Source organism: Trachurus trachurus, assembly GCF_905171665.1.
Source record: "Trachurus trachurus genome assembly, chromosome: 24".
Lineage (NCBI taxonomy): Eukaryota > Metazoa > Chordata > Actinopteri > Carangiformes > Carangidae > Trachurus > Trachurus trachurus.
The window spans coordinates 8119721-8137727 of record NC_139910.1 but is presented as its reverse complement, the minus strand read 5'-3'; the positions used below and the strand labels follow the sequence as shown (position 1 = coordinate 8137727).

Below are 18007 nucleotides of genomic sequence, written 5' to 3'. Positions count from 1 at the left end.
TACAGGACTTCATTCATCAGATGTAGAAAAAAAAAAACCATGACTCCCAATGAGAGCTAAGGTTGCAGAGAGTCTGCAGGACACATTATAAGGTGGTTGCACAGAACCAACTTATAATATAATAATGTTTCAGGGCAGTTTTCCTTCCCCCAAGTGGCCAAAAAAGATAAATAATCCAACTCTAACCCCAAACCTAGCAAATCCACATGATCTGTGATGCTTTAAAGCCAACACCTAACACACTCCCTGCTCAGTTTACCCCACTATTCAGCTATAAAAAGAAACCATGAAGCTTCCCCGTGCTGTTTTAACAAGCTTTTCAGGATCTCTCCTCTCTCCACAGCTGAGCGGCCGCCTCGCTCCGAGGCCCCAGTTCACACCAGATGGTCGACAAACTCTTCACCGGTTTGTTAAAAAAAACCCACAGCCAGAGCCCAGACAAGTGAAAGCACAGACGGACATTGTTGTAAACTACCAGAGTGAAGATGGTCCAACCTCCGCCAAGGTCCTGCTTTGAAACAAAACCTCTTATTCCTGAGCTGCTTTCAACACAATGAATGTGTCAATCAGACAATATGGCCTCCAATGTCGTGTTTGCATGTGACACTGATCAAATAAATAATCAGTTTTAAGTTGTCTTCATAGTGGTAATGAGCGACGAGCCAGGAGACGATGGTGCAACTTTTCATAAAATAAACTGTGTATTATTGTGCTGTTAGCATTTGCTAATGACCTTGATAATTGACATTTAACTGCAGCGACTCTATAACGTGTCTCCAGCTGTTTATGATCAGATCAGATTCAACTTTACAGAGTAGGAAACCTATAAAATGTAGTTTGTTTCTGACCAGAGGTGCAAGAATAAAGCAGTGGGTTTAAAGAAAATATGAGGACACAAGTGACGCTATATCCGACAATGTGTAAAGTGATGAACAGAGGAGATTTACGATATACATAAATTATGTTTTTTAAAATTGTATTTATTTATTAAACTTTTATTTTATTTCGGGAATTCATACTATACTATATCTACAATGTAGACGAGTAAAAGATAAAGTTCTATAGACACAAGAAACAAACATGTTGAGCTTATGCAGAAGTGTCAGGAAATAAAAAAGCAATATAATGAACAGAGAAGCTGGTTTTCACTGGAGGAAGTTATGAACAGCAAATGTAATTATACTGATCACAAACAGGAGATGTATAAACATATTTTTTAAAGCTGATATTGGTATTGTATGACCTTTTACGCCAATGTTTTCTTTGAACGTGGCTCTAATCAAACTTTTTAAAGCTTTAATCACATCACAATTTATTTCTAGAGGTTCCAGTTTTAGCCTATCTGCACACTTTTACTTTAGGATGTTAAGTTATTGTTAAGTTTTACAGTTCTGTACAATTCTGTTCTTTTTTTTCATAAGAAAAGAAAGAACACAATTGTACAGAAAGTAAAGTGTGATGTAATTAAAGCTTTAAAGTGTTTGATAAGAGCCACGTTCAAAGAAAACATTGGTATAAAAGGGCATAAAATACCAATATCAGCTTTGAAGATGATATAACTAGTCAAAAATATGTTTATATGTCTCCTGTTTGTGATCAATATAATCATATTTGCTGTTCATAACTTCCTCCAGTAAAAACCAGCTTCTCTGTTCAGCTCTACCAGATGTGTGTTTACTTCCCTGGATCGCCGTGTGTAGATGGAAAGATCCATAATCTACAGTGTACGTATGTATGTATGTATGTATGTATGTATAAAAACAAAAAAAAACAAACAAACAGTCAAACATGTAGTGGAGTCTGTTGTTTAGTCATAACAACAGAGAGACGCCACCAGATCAGCCTGAGAGCTACTGGCCGACACTGGGACTGTGAGACACCAACACTGGACACTGCAGCCAAACCCAACTCTGACTGGCAACAGCTGTTGGCTCAACACACACACTACACACACACACACACACACATGCTACACACACACACACACACACACACACACACACACACACACACGCTACACACACACACACACACAAACACTGACATGCTGACACAAGAAAGACTGCAGCGCCTTATCAAGTTAGTCACGGCTGTGAATTCGTCCAACAGAGCTCCATATGTGTGTGTGTGTGTGTGTGTGTGTGTCGGTTGTCATTGGCACTGTCCAGCTGGTGACGCCAGACTGGAAACATCAACACCCGCTGAGTTGATAGAGAGATAGGCGAGTCTGGATGCAGTGGAGAGGAGAAAAAGAAGAAGAAGTAGAAGAAGAAGAAGAAGAAGAAGAAGAAGAAGAAGAAGAAGAAGAAGAAGAAGAAGAAGAAGAAGAAGAAGAAGAAGAAAAAAAGCTACTTGGAAAATATTTATGTTCATGTCGAAGAAATATAAATTTACAGTGTAATGGAAACGGACGGTGCAGCAGAAATGTGAACGTTCACGACAGCACATGATGGTCGACTGAGCTGTTTCGCTCAGCGTTGTATCATATGTACGAACTGGTACATTTTCACTCATTTCTTCACTTGAGAACAGACTATGTGATTTACATTGATTTTAATGCCTGTTTCTTGACTCATGTGTGACATTGACTAAAGAGTGTCCTGCAAGAAATGAGCCCATAGTTACGTTTTGTTGTGTGCTGTGTTTAACACAGGGATATCACAAAGGTGGCGTTTAATTCCCATGTGAAAGTAACACTTTATGTTCACATTGGACAAATTCAGCCATGTTGTTATTAATAACAAGGCCAATCTAATGTTCGAATCTGAAATAAAGATTGATTGAATGTTGAGGAAGAGTTTATTGTAACAAAAAAACAACAGGTTGTGTTTTATTATTATAGTATTTATATTGGCCGGTTGTCTTAAAGTGGAGCTTCATTAAAAAAATGATCACTACTGCATCTCTTTCAAGCTGAGTATCTACTGATTAATATAAACACTGAACAGTTACGGTAGTAAGGAAAAAAACAGGGCGACATAAAAAAAAAGGAAATGTAAGGGATTCGGTATCTAAAGATAGACTGACTCACAACACATCTCCAAAGCATTTGTTGTCGTGTTATTTTAACTTTAGCGTCAAATAAATATTAACAACAAAGCCGACCATCTTTTTTGTTTAGTTATGCAGAGCTGCATATTTCTCACATCCACAAAATGACACGTCACACTTAGTATAACAATGTTTTCCTGAACCAAAACAAGTAGTTTTTGTGTCTAAACCTCAATAAATCAAGACTGTTATTATACGATATAAGGTGCAATCTGTGTAATCAATAATGCAGCCGAGGTCTGGTATATATGCTGCCACAGGGGGCGCTGTTTCATTCATGAGTCACTCCTACATAAGCTGTACTTGAAAGCTGAAAAGAAAGTCCCATATGGTGGTTCCAGCTGGAGGACTTGTTTCAGTTATTGCTTTTTTTTTTTGTAACCACACTTCTACGTTGTCCTTAAATATCCTAAAATGATGTCCTAAAACAAAAGCGTAGTAATGTGGACGTGTCATTACCGAGCTCTTTAGGATCTTTATATCATGTGTAAATCATGGTATGTCAACAGAAGTGGATGTTATGGCGTCCAAGTTCAATAAAAGCTGCTGATTGGCTGCATATGGCAGACGTTTCTACATTTTTTGGCCTCGTATCGATGCACATTCGAGTCTCACTCCATCCAGTCCACACACACTCACATATGAACAGCACTAAAACAGTGTTAATGTTTGTATATGGTAAAAAAAAAAAAAACTTCATTTACGGCAGCTGAGAACCGATGTGATCAGCAGCTGTGTCCGTGATATGGATCGTTAAAAGCTCTTTCAGCTTCCATGACCAAACATAAAAAGAAAACAGTGCCACCTGCTAGTGATGTAAGACGTGTGAAAAGACTTGTGCTGCGCTGCGCTGAAGAATTCCCAGCGAAGAGCTTTCATTTTATTTTATTTTTTATTCTCTGAGACTCTGGCGACACCTCCTGCAGCCGTTTGAGGTCTGAGAGTCTGGCCTGAAATGATTTGAGCTGTGAATGTGTTGACAAGACTCAGCTGAGAGTTGTGTGCAGGGCTGCAGGGAGAAACAGGCTTTTCTTCAACTTTTGAATAATGTGCTGCCTTACTTTTAACGTGACTACTGTTGCACCATAAAGTAAAGAACCTCCTATATACTTTGTACATTGTGATTATTATACTAATCCTCAGATTAATATCTAACAAATCAGCAACAACTGGCTTTAAATGAGCTGTAAATAAGATTATAAAAGCATCATGCACTGGTATAATATGAGATACACAACTGTACCTTTTGGTCCGATAGGTCCAATTTCTCCTTTTTCTCCTTGGACGCCTTCATTGCCACCTGAGCCTTTGATACCTCGGGGGCCCTGCATGCCCTTTTCTCCTGTGAACCCTGAAACACACAAACACACACACACAGTTCACATAACAGGTCATAACATATCACAGCAACAACAGGCTAACAGATTCTTAAAATGTCTCAACTATTGTGGCTTGCTCAACAATGTTTAATTGGCAGCATACAGTAGATGCTATTTTTTCCTGGCTCCACTGAATGCATCACTGCTGAAGTTAAAAATGACATTTCTAAATTTCATAATTGCTATTTGTAGTCCATTGAAATCCAAAAACAGCTAATTAGAGACTTTGCAGAGACAGAATTCACTGCAACAGCAATTTGACCACCAAAACAAACGATAAAGGGACTTAAAGGGATAGTTCAACATTTTGGCAAATTGGCCCATTGCCATAATCGCTATATAGTCATAGCAGTAGGTTCGTTATTACCTTTAACGGCGGAGTGGCAGGCTGCTCAGAGCTACGCTACGGAGGCTCATGCTATGAGATAATAACAGAACGTTACGAGACGGAGTTGTTTTAGAGGTAAATTCATGCAAAACCGCTGATGCGCGTTGCGTTCAGGGGCAGTTTTTCAGCAAACAGTCTCTGCATTTACCTCGAAAACAACTCTGTCTCGTAACGTTCTGTTATTATCTCATAGCGTGGTGAATGTGCAGGTCACAACTTGTCCACCAGAGCGTTTTGGAGTTGTTGGATTGTGTATTTGATGAGTTTGATGAGGGAAACCAAGAAATCCCATTAGCCTCCGTAGCGTAGCTCTGAGCAGCTTGCGGCTCTGCTCCGCCGTTCTAAAAATAACTTGCACCGACAATTAAAGGTAACAAACCTACTGCTATGACTATAGGGATTATGGCAATGGGGCAATTTGCCAAAATGTTGAACTATCCCTTCAATGACCACGTTTCCCATGAGCCTTTTTGCTTCCTGTCCTCCCTCCCCAGCCTGATACAATCTAAAGAAGACACAAAGACTTTGGAAATGACATTCATGGTGTCTTTTCACTTCTTCTGACAGCTTCCCGACGCTGGAGGAGAATCACCATCATCATCGTTATCATCATCTTTTGTCCCGTTCCACAACAATGAGAGCATTTGTTTACAGTAAAGCACAACTCGAATGTCTCGGAAATTAATGTGGTAACGAGTCGTTCATCGCACCGTTGGCGTCTTGTCATCGTGCTCTGATTACGCTGCTGCTGCTGTTGTTGAAATAACGACGCTCGGACGCATTCGAGCCAGAAGCACAAGGCGGTGAACTGGTGTCATGTTGTCTGTGTGGTTTCTCTTCTCCCCCCCTCGTCTAGTTTCTCTGCTGCAGAAGGTCAATGATTAGACTTTCTCAAAAAACTTGTTGCCATCAATCATATGTTTTGGAAGCCGCCGGTGTCCTCTCTCTGTGCTCTGCGGGACAGACAGTCCAACTAGATCGTTCACGTCCAACTAGATCGTCCAAAAGGACTTTAAGAAGCTGGATGTGATGACAGATTCCTCTGGCCTCGCTGCAAGTGGAGTAACACAAGTACATGTGCTGAATTACAAACAGATTGTGTCGTAGGCGGCGTGCTAATAGAAGGGGCAAGAAAAAAAAAGGAAATTATGATTTTAAAAAAACAAACAATCTGGAAAAATCACTTAATATCTGTTAATGTCGTTAATACAACAGATTGATCCATAAATCAGTTCAGACTCTAAATCCCAGTGTCACTGAGAATTAAAATAAAATAAACATTTCATACATTTGATGATGCATTATCACATAATACTATTTATCTATAACCTACAATGTATAAAGTGACATTTTTTTTTACTTGTATATTAACAAAACTCAAGAGTTTAGAGCGTTAGAGTTTCTCTGTTCAACCTTTACGATGAATCTTTGTCTTTGCAGTTTGCAGAGTTTTGCACTGAATCCATTTATTTTTGATTTAATCACAAACTTGTTCTGTCTGTTCTCTGTTTCAGGTGATTATTGACTCCATATCGATGTCTCTGATGACTTCATTTGACTCGACTGCAGCTTGCCATCTCATATATAAAGTAAAGTCTCAAAGGTAACACAATAACAATGAATTAATGCAAATTCATTTTAAAACCACATTTTTTTGATGCATGATTAACAAATGTTCTGTTACACTGGACCTTGAACCAGCTGTCCTCTCCAACAAAACCATCTCTGCTGACAGTCGACACTCAGACGGCGCCGTGATGCTATTATCTGAGCAAGTTTTCCTTTTCTTTTCTTTTCTTTTCTTTTTTTGCACTGAAGCCTTTGAGAGTTTCTGGACAGCATTCGTCACTGTTTTTTGTTCTTGTATAATAAGGTTACTTTTGCATAAAACAGCATATTTGTCCATTATTAAACACTTGAAAATATTGCTTTACGGTACATTTTGAACAATACAAAATGTGATCTTGATTATCTGCGGAAACTTGTGTGGTCAATCGATTGACATCCCCAGATTATTAGATTTCTCATCTCGGAACAACTTCCTGGCTTATATCGAAACACACAGAAAGATTTAATGTGTCATGGCCAAAATGCTGTTTTTTGATGTTTTGAGCTGAAATTGTTTCTATAATCAAGTTAAAAGGTAAAAATCAATCACATATAACAGAAATCACATTGTCCAGAAACAGACCAATCACCAACGAGAGCGCTGCTGCTGCCTCTTGCTGTTATTGAACACAGCAGCCAGCCGAACACTGGAGGTAGATCTGTTTTGTCTATGATGGGGGGCAGCGACGGTGGAGGTGTGGGGGGGTTTGGTCGATTCAGTTTGCAATGTTTTCACGTGAACTAATATCGAGTCTTTCTTCTTTTTCCCCCTGCAGTTAAAAACTCACTTTATTATTCACTTATTCCTGGAAGTATGGGCGGAGAGCTGACTGAGGAGGGGAGGAGGGGGTTTCCTCCCTTTCAGCAGGAAGATACAGTAATGCTTCTTGGAAAACGTCATGTGAGAGTTGGGGGATTATGGGATAGATGATGACAAGGGAGGGGAGGGAGGGAGGAGGAGTGATGAATTGAGAGGTATATACCAAGCTGGAGGGGGTCGCAAAACATCTGGACTCACATTCTTCTCCTTGTTGTTGTTTGTGTTTTACAGTATCTATGAAAAATTGTCTTTTAATGGCAAAGATGTGCCAGCAGCTCTTTCAATCTTTCCAAGAATATTTGTCTTATTTCTTGTCAGAATGTCTAATTTCTAGTCAAAACTAAACTCTTTTCACTTAAAATAATAATCATCACCTAGAAATGAACTTGTTTTTAGATCATTTTCATTTGTTTCAAACAAATTTTCACTTAAAATGAAGTCAGCCAGTGAAAGCAAGTTTTTTGTGCTTGTAATAAGAAAGAAAAACTTGATCCACTATTATCCACTATATCCACTATTTTTCTACTTATTTCAAGTATAAGAAATGCTTGAAAGAAGTAAAAAGTAAAACAAGTTACTTTTTAAATGTGATTAAGTATAATGAGATTTGTTTTGAAATTACATTTTGACTAGAAATAAGACAAACCTTCTTGGTAAGATTTTGAGTTTTTGCAGTGCAGACTCGTGTTGTGGTTTTTTTAATTCTTTTCTTTTTTGGGAGGGGAAATTACCTGCAGGACAAAGACGGATGACGCGTCCCAGCGGTCCTGTCCACACCCTGTCTGAAGATAAATCACCGTCCAAAAGTGGAGTCCTTTGTTTTCATCAGAGGGTTTAAAATGTCCTTTTACTCTCTCCGCTCACTGTTTTTAATAATGTGACTGATTTCGATCACCAAAGCAGATCTAGGTTTTGTGTAATAGGCAAAATTCTCAACTTTTAAGCCACTTAAAAAAAAAAATAAAAAAAATGTGAGTCACAGTGTGATGTTTACATTAGACATTCATGGGACAGGTATACAGTTTATGAGCTGTGGGATTGTAAAACTCATCCAAGACCCAGGTCAGTCCGGAGTAAATCACGCAATCTGACATCTCTTGATGCATTTCTTCATTTCACTTTCATTAGATCACAAATAGTTTAAGCGTCTAGTCACTGACCCGTATACTTTCTCACATGTGTTACAGAGATTAAAGTGCAACACTTCCAACACTGTGTTTCCAAGGATGTGTTTGCAGACGTCACCGCAGAGCGACAACAATTCAGACCATAATAAGCTTTTTTTTTCTCCAAACTGTGCAGATAAACAAGCTGCAGTTTCAATGCATCTGGTTGGCGACTTGTTGATTCGGCTGCACCGGCCCAATAAATTCCTCAGTACATGTGGTGTAAACACTGTGTTAACATCTGAAGTCGGAGGGTTTCAACCTTTACTGGTGTTTGGTTTGCTCATCTTTTAAGAATCTGACATGATTTGACTTTTTCAAATTAAGATACAATTTAATTTGTACTTTATTTGTTTCCTTTTGTTGTTTAATCTTTATTTAATCAGGGAAATCCCACTGAGGTTGCAACCGAGACCTGGGAGGCCGGATCAATGTTGAAAAAAGTATTAAATCACAAAACAGGGGAAACAATAAAACAGTTATTGATACAAAAATGTCATTGTTTGTAATTGAGTTTACAATCATTTACCACAGATGACATATTATATTTGTTATTATATTATTATATTATTAGTATTGTGTACTGTACTTGCTTTGTTATTAGTTTATTATTGGTCATGTGCATTGCTAGTATTAGACAGGTGGTCAGTGAATTTGAAGTGTAAGAATAGATTTTAACTTTTTTGAACTTTTATGCTTGGAGAACAGTGGGATTGCAGCTGGAAATGAATATACTGCCAGTTGAAATGGTGCTCATCCAATCAGAGATCAATATGCACACACCACACCAAAGTTCATGAACTTTCAGAAAGTATTCCCCCCTGACCAAAGCTGTTTTTTGTTTTGTTTTGTTCTTTTCCACTAGCACTACTTGGCTCGACTCAACTATTTTTTTGCTTTTCCACTAGGGATAGCACCTGGTGATGTTCAAAGTGAGCTGAGCCAATACTGAGACGTCAACCGACTGTTGGCCACTGATTTGCGAGAGCCGTCGTCACTGGAGGAGTTGCAAGCACGACGTCTGACACGCGAATCACTGATCTGTACACAGACTGTTGTTATTCCTCACGTGAGTTAAATAGCTGCTGTATATAAAACCACACTGTGGTCCGCCGACGAGGTGCAGATGAGTGAGTTTGGATCTGAAAAAAGAGAAGTAGATGGAGCGACCGTAGCAGCCGTGGTATGACTCCGCCCACGATGAGGAGGAACTATGACGGACTCAGTTTTAACAAAAAATGACTAAAATGAGTCGAGTTGTAACTGTGTCGGGCCATAAATGTAGTTCCTGGTTCCTGTAGTTCCTTGAAAGGTTCTCAGTTCCTGGAGAAAGTTCCTGCGTTGGAAATGCGCCTTATGTTAAACAAGAAGTTGTACCCACCTCTCAGTCCAGTCAGCCCAGGGGCCCCGGGGGGCCCGAGTTGTCCGTTGTCACCCTTGTCTCCCTTCGGTCCTGGAGGCCCTGCAGACAGACAGAAAAAAATAGAAATCAATTGATCAGATAATACAGAGGGTGAATAAAACAAACGATGCAACTGCTGCTGCTGCGAAATCTGTCATTCAGGGTGTAAATCGTCTCCAACCAACACTCTGCTGTGTTTTTATATGGAAGCATCTGCACTGGTTTAACAACAAACAGGCAGATTTATGGAGAACGTTAATGCTAAAGAAAACATGGAGGAGGAGGTGGAAGAAGGGCTCAGTAACAATAACAGTTGACAAGTTGTGTGATGGAGCCAAGATGTTTTTCAGACCCTCAGGACAGATGTTCACCTCGACGCACAGCTTCATCCCGAAGCCTCGCTGATCGCACCATGTAATTCTGACAAACTGGAGAATCAGCGAGGATTTACTGGTGATAAACGACTGCAGAGTTGTGTGAGAGTAGCATGCACTCAAAAGATGTTTTATTATGTTCTCGATAAGTTTACTTTAACACAATCCGACCCCGTTCTCTCAGATTTAAATTAAATTTCAGGTCATTTAATGGCTGAACGACCCGAACGAGGTGTTTTGAAACTGAGTCAACTCTGAATAACGAACTATTTTCACTGAGAAAGAGATGAGTTTTTCATTCTTGAGAAAACTATTCTTCTCTTGGAGCGGAAACGTTGCGTTTTTATAAATTGAGGGAGTTTTGTTTGGAGTCAATAAAAAGGTAGAAACATGAACGGGGCCGCGCGGTCGGAGCACCGAGTCCCCTTTGTTATTACAACAAGGTGGAGCGTTTATCATCAGAGGTGTTGCCAATGTTATGGCAGGCAGGAATCTTGTCGACGACTCCCAAACTGCAGCAGCGGGAGGAAAACAACACGGGAGTGAAATTAGTTTTGCAGAGGAACATGTGAAGCTCCAGTTCCTGATGCTAGATAATGATTTTTTTTTTTTTTTTCAAAGTCGTGATACATACATATATACAAACACACACACACATAGACACACACAGAATGAAACTGGGCCGTACAACTTCTCTAAGGACTCAATCCAAAAGTTTGTTATACTTGGAGAGAGTGAGTGAACAAGAGCCAAATAATGAGTGAAAGAGAGAGAGACACAGAGACACAGAGAGAAAGAGAGAGAGAGAGAGAGAGAGAGGTCTGGCCACAATGGGAGCCACATGTTTAACAACACAGCTTGTGGGACTGCTTAGAAATTCGGGGCTTGTTATTGCCCTGCACATGTCCAGCGGCTCCGAAGCTCCAGAGCTCCGACTCTCTCTGACGTTCTTCATGTTTAGTCGCAGGTTTCTGACGGCGACTTTTTCAGATACAGATCTTCCTGCTGCCGCCTCGAGACGCTGCACAAATGCATCCACTTAACTGGTAACAGGAGGTCATGAGAGCGTTATAGGGAGGTCGCGTCGAGAGAGTTGGGGAGCTTTGACTTGATCAATTGATTAGAAACACAACAATAACAACAGAGAAAAAAAAGCTGAACGTTTAATAGCTGCAGCTTTTTCATTGGCAGGATTTTAGGTTTTTTGTTTGATTTAATTTGAATAATAAACCAAATATCTTGAGGTTTTTGGAGCATTCGTTGGATGAAACTTTATTTTCTGACATTTTAAAGGCCAAAGGTTCTGGGATAATGATGAATGAATGAAATGGGGAAAACATCCTCAGAGTAATGCTAAAGTTTACATTACGATAAGGATTTTAACCTGTCAAAAAGGTAAATGTACACCAATATTAGCCTCAATTACACAGTGTTGTTTTAGTAGATAAGACGTTCCCAATGTACAGAGACAGACTTTGCAGTTTCTCATCCATTTCAGCTCCAAATCACTCACGTCAAACTTAGAGTTTAAGCGTCTGTGAACATAATGCATGAATTTAAAAACACGTTGCATGTTTGGAGCATCTTCGAGTTGGACGAGAGCTACGCCTCGTTGTTTTCAAAGCGTTTAAACGTGTTGCAATTCGACCAGGATGCAACTCCTCTGTCTAATCTGTGTTTCCCAGGCAGCAACCCCCCGTAAATTTCACTACTGAGTCACGTCATACATGTGTGTGTGTGTGTTGTGTGTGTGGGCACAGCTGTAAGAGAAAAATGCTGCAGCTTCTAGAGAAAAACAAGTCTATACAACAAAAACCAGCTGTGCGATAGGAGCTCTGGGAGAGTATTTACCTTTAAGAGATTTAACGACATTGACAAAGCGGATACAATGTTCACAATGTGCATGATGGCATTGCAAACTATTGGTGATTAGCACTAAGCATAAAGTACAGCTGAGGTCGTAAAATCTTTAGGTATTGGACAAAATCTTTGATCTAACAATGGCACTGAAGGAAAAGTCAGAGGATCAGTTATTACAGTTCATCCTGTGGGGAGCATGAACATCTAAAGACCCCTGCAATCTGATTGGCCACTTTACCACTGTTATGTTCACTGTAAAGAGCTATAAGCACTTCTGACTAAGGCTCTTAATCAACTCTGTACAGCAAACATCCCAGTGTTCTGTGTAGTAAATAAAATGGTGTAAGATTGTTATTGTTCTCAATTTCACCATTTCAGTAATGCTTGTTCTGGTTTTTCTGCATACATTGACTGATTGTTACACAAAACACTGAGATGTTTGTACAGAGCTGAGCTCTAAGAGTATAAGATATTGATGTTCACTTTAAGAATTTATTGTGTTGCTCTACAAAACTCTACAAAATAGAGTTGGTTATCAATTGACTATAATTTGAAGATTGACAAGTGGAAAATGAAAAGGTCATAGGCATCTTCCTTACAATGTGAAAGATTCAATGTGGCCAATAAAAGCAAGATGAAGACATTCTGTAAACAGTGTGTAACTGTACAATATAAATATTCAAGTGAGCGATCAATAGCAGCCTTCTTTTTTGTTAGATTCACTGTTGTTACCCCCAGTAGAAAATACTCTGAGAAGGACAAACACCAGGTGATGATCCCAGCTCCACTTGCACCTGCTCTTGGCTTCATGAAAAGTCAGAAGGATTCAACCACTGAGGAGCATGAATAGAATAAGCGATCCAATGGTTTGTAGTGGAGCTTGACGACATCTGCTTTTCTACTAGCTCTTCTCGTTCGTCCACACTGCACTGCTGTCTTCTTCTGTCGTGGTGTTGGATGTAGACAAAAATTGTTTGTGGTCACAAGAATCCACCGGATGAAAACTGAGGAGTTGGACACTGGAGGTTTTTTTTTTTCTACAACAGTGAGTGAGCTCTTCGCCGAGAGACAGCTGGACTCACTCAGTGACGTTCGAGCCTCTTTCAACACCTTCCCTCAAAATGAAGTTAACCACTGTCACTTTACATGATGGCTGGATAGTTCGTTCCTTACGCAGAGTATTCATTTCATTGCCGCTCATTTGGAGCCATCAACACTTTAAACTGTCTGTGTTTGAAGTTATACTTTTTTTTTAAATTGGGCCTGAAGTGTCCTCACAAGCATTGTTACACAGGAATGTGTGTGTGTGCAATGTGCATGCATCTGTGCTCATGCCTCAGCTTCAGAAGAGACAGTTCACCCCGGTGGTCCCGAAGTTAATAGTTTGTTTTAGCAGAGCTTCACATTATTAATCTCCTGGCTCTCGGGGTCCTACGTGTTCGTTCAGCTGACAGCGTTTCAACAATAACAAGCCGAGTGGCCCCTCCAGGATCAGAGCCTGAACACATCTGACAGCACCGGGTCCAAGAACACAACACCGGTGAGGAGGAGTGCAACCAACGTCCAACATCCTCTCTGCATAACAAACTCCAGCGAGCAGAGAGAGCGACAGAGCAGCCAGGTCGACTTCTTCTTGTTTTATCAGTGAGGTATCGAGAGGTCGCAAGCCAATGATGTCACGACATGTATGTTAAATGTAGGTGGAGATAAGGAGCGGGTTGTTGAATTCATCACAATGAGAGAAAGACAGAGAGGCTTCATCAGGGGGGGTTTTGGCCATTAGAGGATACAGGATGTTTTAACAAAGACCAGATGGGCTAAAATATTCTGTAGAAGTGGATGGAGGTGTGTTGAAATTTACTCTAACAGAGGGTTTACACACATATACACATTTGTTTATTAGATTTCCTATATAAAATATATGTTTTATCACATATGGAGGCTACATTACACAAGATTACACAAGACCTACTGGAAATTGAAAAGTTGGTATACCGAACCCATACAAATCCATATGTGTCTGCTTTTACTGCTATTACTGCTTATTATTGCTTATATTATAGATGTGTCATGTATATACTGATGTTATATATAGAGTGGGATCTAAACATCTGACACCACTCTTCCGAAATAAGAGAGACATTGAAATGAATGAGATATTCATGAGTAAAACATACAAAATTAACATGTTTGTTGCATATCTCAGTATTTCAAGTATATATTGTTATAGTTCTACTCTCAATGTGTCACTATATCAAAATTAGACATGTCTACTGTAGGTATCTTATGTCATTACAGGTGACATAAAATATATGGATCCATGCACTGCACTTTAAAGCTGTGTTTATTTTTATTCTTGTGGTTGTTGTATGTCTATGTGTGCTCTTGAATTGCCCCTCTGGGATAAATAAAGTTATTTGAATTGAATTGAATCACTCTGATCTGTACTGATTTGGAGAAATAAATGCCATATGTTACAGTTTTACAGTGATTTTTATCAATACGGGAAATTTAAATCAGACATTTTCTTAGTTTTCTGCTGGAAATAACTGGAAACAATGGGTGAACACAGAATAAGACTTAAGGATCACGTGCGTTACAAAACCCTAACCCTAACCCTAACACCAGGGGATACAATCATCCATAGATCTGTATCAGATCTGTATAAATGAACAGACTAAGGTATTTATACATGGCTTAGTTCGATGCTTATTGATGTTTGCTTTCTTTTCTTTTGTTCTTCAACTGTTAAAAACTAATAAGTGAGGGAAAAAAAGGGAGAATGAACATGTGTGTGTGTGTCAGGTTGTGTGTGCGCTAACTGAGCCGAGGAACTCTTCACTAGTAAAACAAACATGCCACTCAAAATATACATTAATGGTCATCAGAGGACACTGAGGCCGTAAACGTTTCCAGGCCTCCGCTCGCTGGGCTCAGATCAGTGTGAGCGGAGAACAAACCGAGCCTGCAGCGAAGCAGCGGCTCAGCAACAACAGATCATCAATCCCAACCTGCACGTCACCAATGCTGCACGAAAAAACCCCTGTGACTCAGCGCCTTTGTCTTTTTGCATTATAAATCTTCATATAATGCCGCACATCTGTCAAGTGTCAAGTTGCGTAATCTTGATCCTGACACAACTTGGGGGAAACTTCCCTGGAGGTGGAGATGATGAAATGAGTTGCACAAATTAGACGAATGAAGACAAAAAAAAAAGGAGGAAAAAATGTGTGTGGGTGTATGTTTGTGAATAAACTAAAGGTTTTTGTTTTCTGCTGCAAATGTTACAGTTGTTTGTGTCTGCTGGGTTTGGTTTTTGTGAATGAGAAACATAAAATTGTTGACGACACAGTGACGGTTCACCAGAATAACCAGCTCTAACGGCAAAGAAATTAAAAGTTGACATTCAGATGTCCAAAGAGATGAAAATTTGATTCATGTGGAGATAAATTTTCTACACTTTGGTGCACGTCAGCGATGGCTCCAGTTAAACATAACCAAGTATTTCAGTTGTTTGACTAAAACCACACTTTTTCCTTGAGCTTAAAGGGATAGTTCAACATTTTGGCAAAGCTGCGAGCTGCTCAGAGCTACGCTACGGAGGCTAATGGAATTTCTTGGTTTTTCTCATCAAACTTATCAAATACACAATCCAACAACTCCAAAACGCTCTCGTAGACAAGTTTTGACCTGCACATTCACCACGCTATGAGATAATAACGGAACATTATGAGACAGAGTTGTTTTTGACTGCAAAACTGCTGATGTGCGTTCCCGTCGCGGGCAGTTTTTCGGCAAGCAGTCTCTGCATTTGCCTCGAAAACAACTCTGTCTTGTTGCATTACGTTATTATCTCATATGTGGTGAATGTGCAGGTCACAACTTGTCCACGAGAGCGTTTTGGAGTTGTTGGATTGTGTATTTGATGAGTTTGATGAAGGAAACCAAGAAATCCCATGGGCCTCTGTAGCGTAGCTCTGAGCAGCTCGCGGCTCTGCTCCGCCGTTCTAAAAAAAGCTTGCACCTACAATTAAAGGTAACGAACCTACTGCTAAAACTGTAGGGATTATGGCAATGGGCCAGTTTGCCAAAATTTTGAACTATCCCTTTAAATCTACAATAATCAGATTGTTTTTGTCCACTTGGGGGCAGCAGAGCCAAGTTGTGAACACAACATTTTTAAAAACTGTTGTTTATTTACATATCTGTAACAAGAATTGTGTTTATTTGAAGCCTTGTTGGTGCCTAGGTCCAATGTTTTCTCTCTTTTAGCTCCGTTTTTGGTCTCCACCGACTCCTCAGAGGAAATATCTGGCTCTTTAGCTGCTAAAATGTTTCACCAGAGAGCTGTTGACCTTGTTCTGCTGTGTGGTTACGGTTCTTAAGAGCTTCTGCTGCAGCCAAATATGATTTAAACTGTGGCAGTGGGAGTGAATCTTACAGTGAAGCTGTGGCCCTGACAGCTAAACAGCGGTGGATTACAGCTCTAATCAATTGGTTAAGTTACCTCATTGCCTAAATGCCTGTGAAAGCTCTGCACATGCATTTGAGCTCTTATTCTCACACGCATACATATGCACACGACACGCCTGTCAAACTGAGAGATAGTTGTGAAACCTGAGCCTGGTTCATGCCAATTAAAGCCCAGACACCAGGGAAACATGGTGATGAGCATGGAGGAGAAGAAGTGTTGGGAAAGGGAGAAATGAAAAACAAGAGGAGGGAGGAGGGATAAAATGAAAAAGCAAAACAGAAGAGGGGAATACCACTCAGCGAGGGCAACGACTGTACTGGTGCCATTTCCCTCCAATATCACAATGTTTTTATCCACAATACTGGGGGAATAAACTTCGCATGTCCGTCCTTGGCTTCTTACAATTGAAATCTGAACTGTTTTTTTGCTTTCTGGCAGTTTAGATGTTTCAGTTCAGGGTGTTTTCAAAAGCTGAGAGACTTCACAGATTCAGAGGAGAACTATAACAGCCTGTGAAGCCATGAGCTCATTCTAGTTAAAAAGTGACAATGTAGAGCACAGAAAAAGTTCAGGCAACAGGCAAACTGATGTAGGTCGGATCTCGGGCTGTCCCCTAAAAAACTTGATGAGTTCATTTTCATTCCCGTTCCAACGCTGTGGCAGCCCGTGTGACTTTACAAACCAAATTTTGGCCTGAAATGACTGAAGCTGGAAGTAGAGACGGAGAAAATGGAAATGGACTGGGCAGATACCTCGATACGTCCGTCTCCAGAGTCTGGCTGACGGGAGCATGACCAGAGAAACACTCAAGTGCATTAAGATGCCTGAGATGCCGACTCTAACTTTGTGTGACTGTGCAGAATTTAAAAAATACAGATTACAGATTATAGATAAGATGCCGTATTGGGGGACGATGGATCGATTGACGTGCCAACTCTAGACGAACTCTGAAAGTCCTGACATTGGGGCTTAGTAGCTTCCATTAATGTATAAACTTTACAGAATTGGCTTGAAAACTCAAAACCCTCTGCAGAAAGCCTGTGTTACAAACAGAGTGTGGAGTTTGATAGACGCTGGCATTTACCAGGCAGCAACGGTCCCATAAAAAGACACTGGGAATTGAAGGAGTCAGTGTTTTTTTTTTTTTGTGCAGTTTGACCTGGACCAGAGAAGAAAAGTGAGGCCACGCTGGCTCCTGCTGCACTGACCTTTTAATCTGCGTCTTACAATACATGGAGGTGCTATAACAAAACGAGTGGAGAGGCACTTTAATCACTATTTGGATTCATGTGTTGGAAACTCTTGGTGTGTCTTGGACTGGAGTTCTTGTAGTGGACTAATGCTAAGTAAAGCTGTTCACTGAAGCAAAGTGACAAAAACTCAAACACGATCAGAAAAAAAATGTGTCCAGTTTTGTTTGGAGACCAGTTTTTATGTGTGTTCCCAACACTTTTTATTATTGTCCAAACATGCCTCTTAAATGTC

The 18007-nt window shown here is 40.1% G+C and overlaps 1 protein-coding gene across 1 annotated transcript in view; it reads right to left on the bottom strand.

Annotated features, from left to right (window-relative positions):
- Positions 1–18007, bottom strand: part of scara5 (scavenger receptor class A, member 5 (putative)) — a gene marked incomplete at its 3' end in the record, with an annotated part of 103099 nt that overhangs the window by 22505 nt on the left and 62587 nt on the right. Inside the window, exons 7-8 of the mRNA XM_084001326.1 lie at positions 9794–9874; positions 4295–4402 (exon numbers count right to left, since the gene is read on the bottom strand). Coding sequence (XP_083857452.1) covers positions 4295–4402; positions 9794–9874 — 189 coding nt within the window. The remainder of the gene's footprint in view (positions 1–4294; positions 4403–9793; positions 9875–18007) is intronic.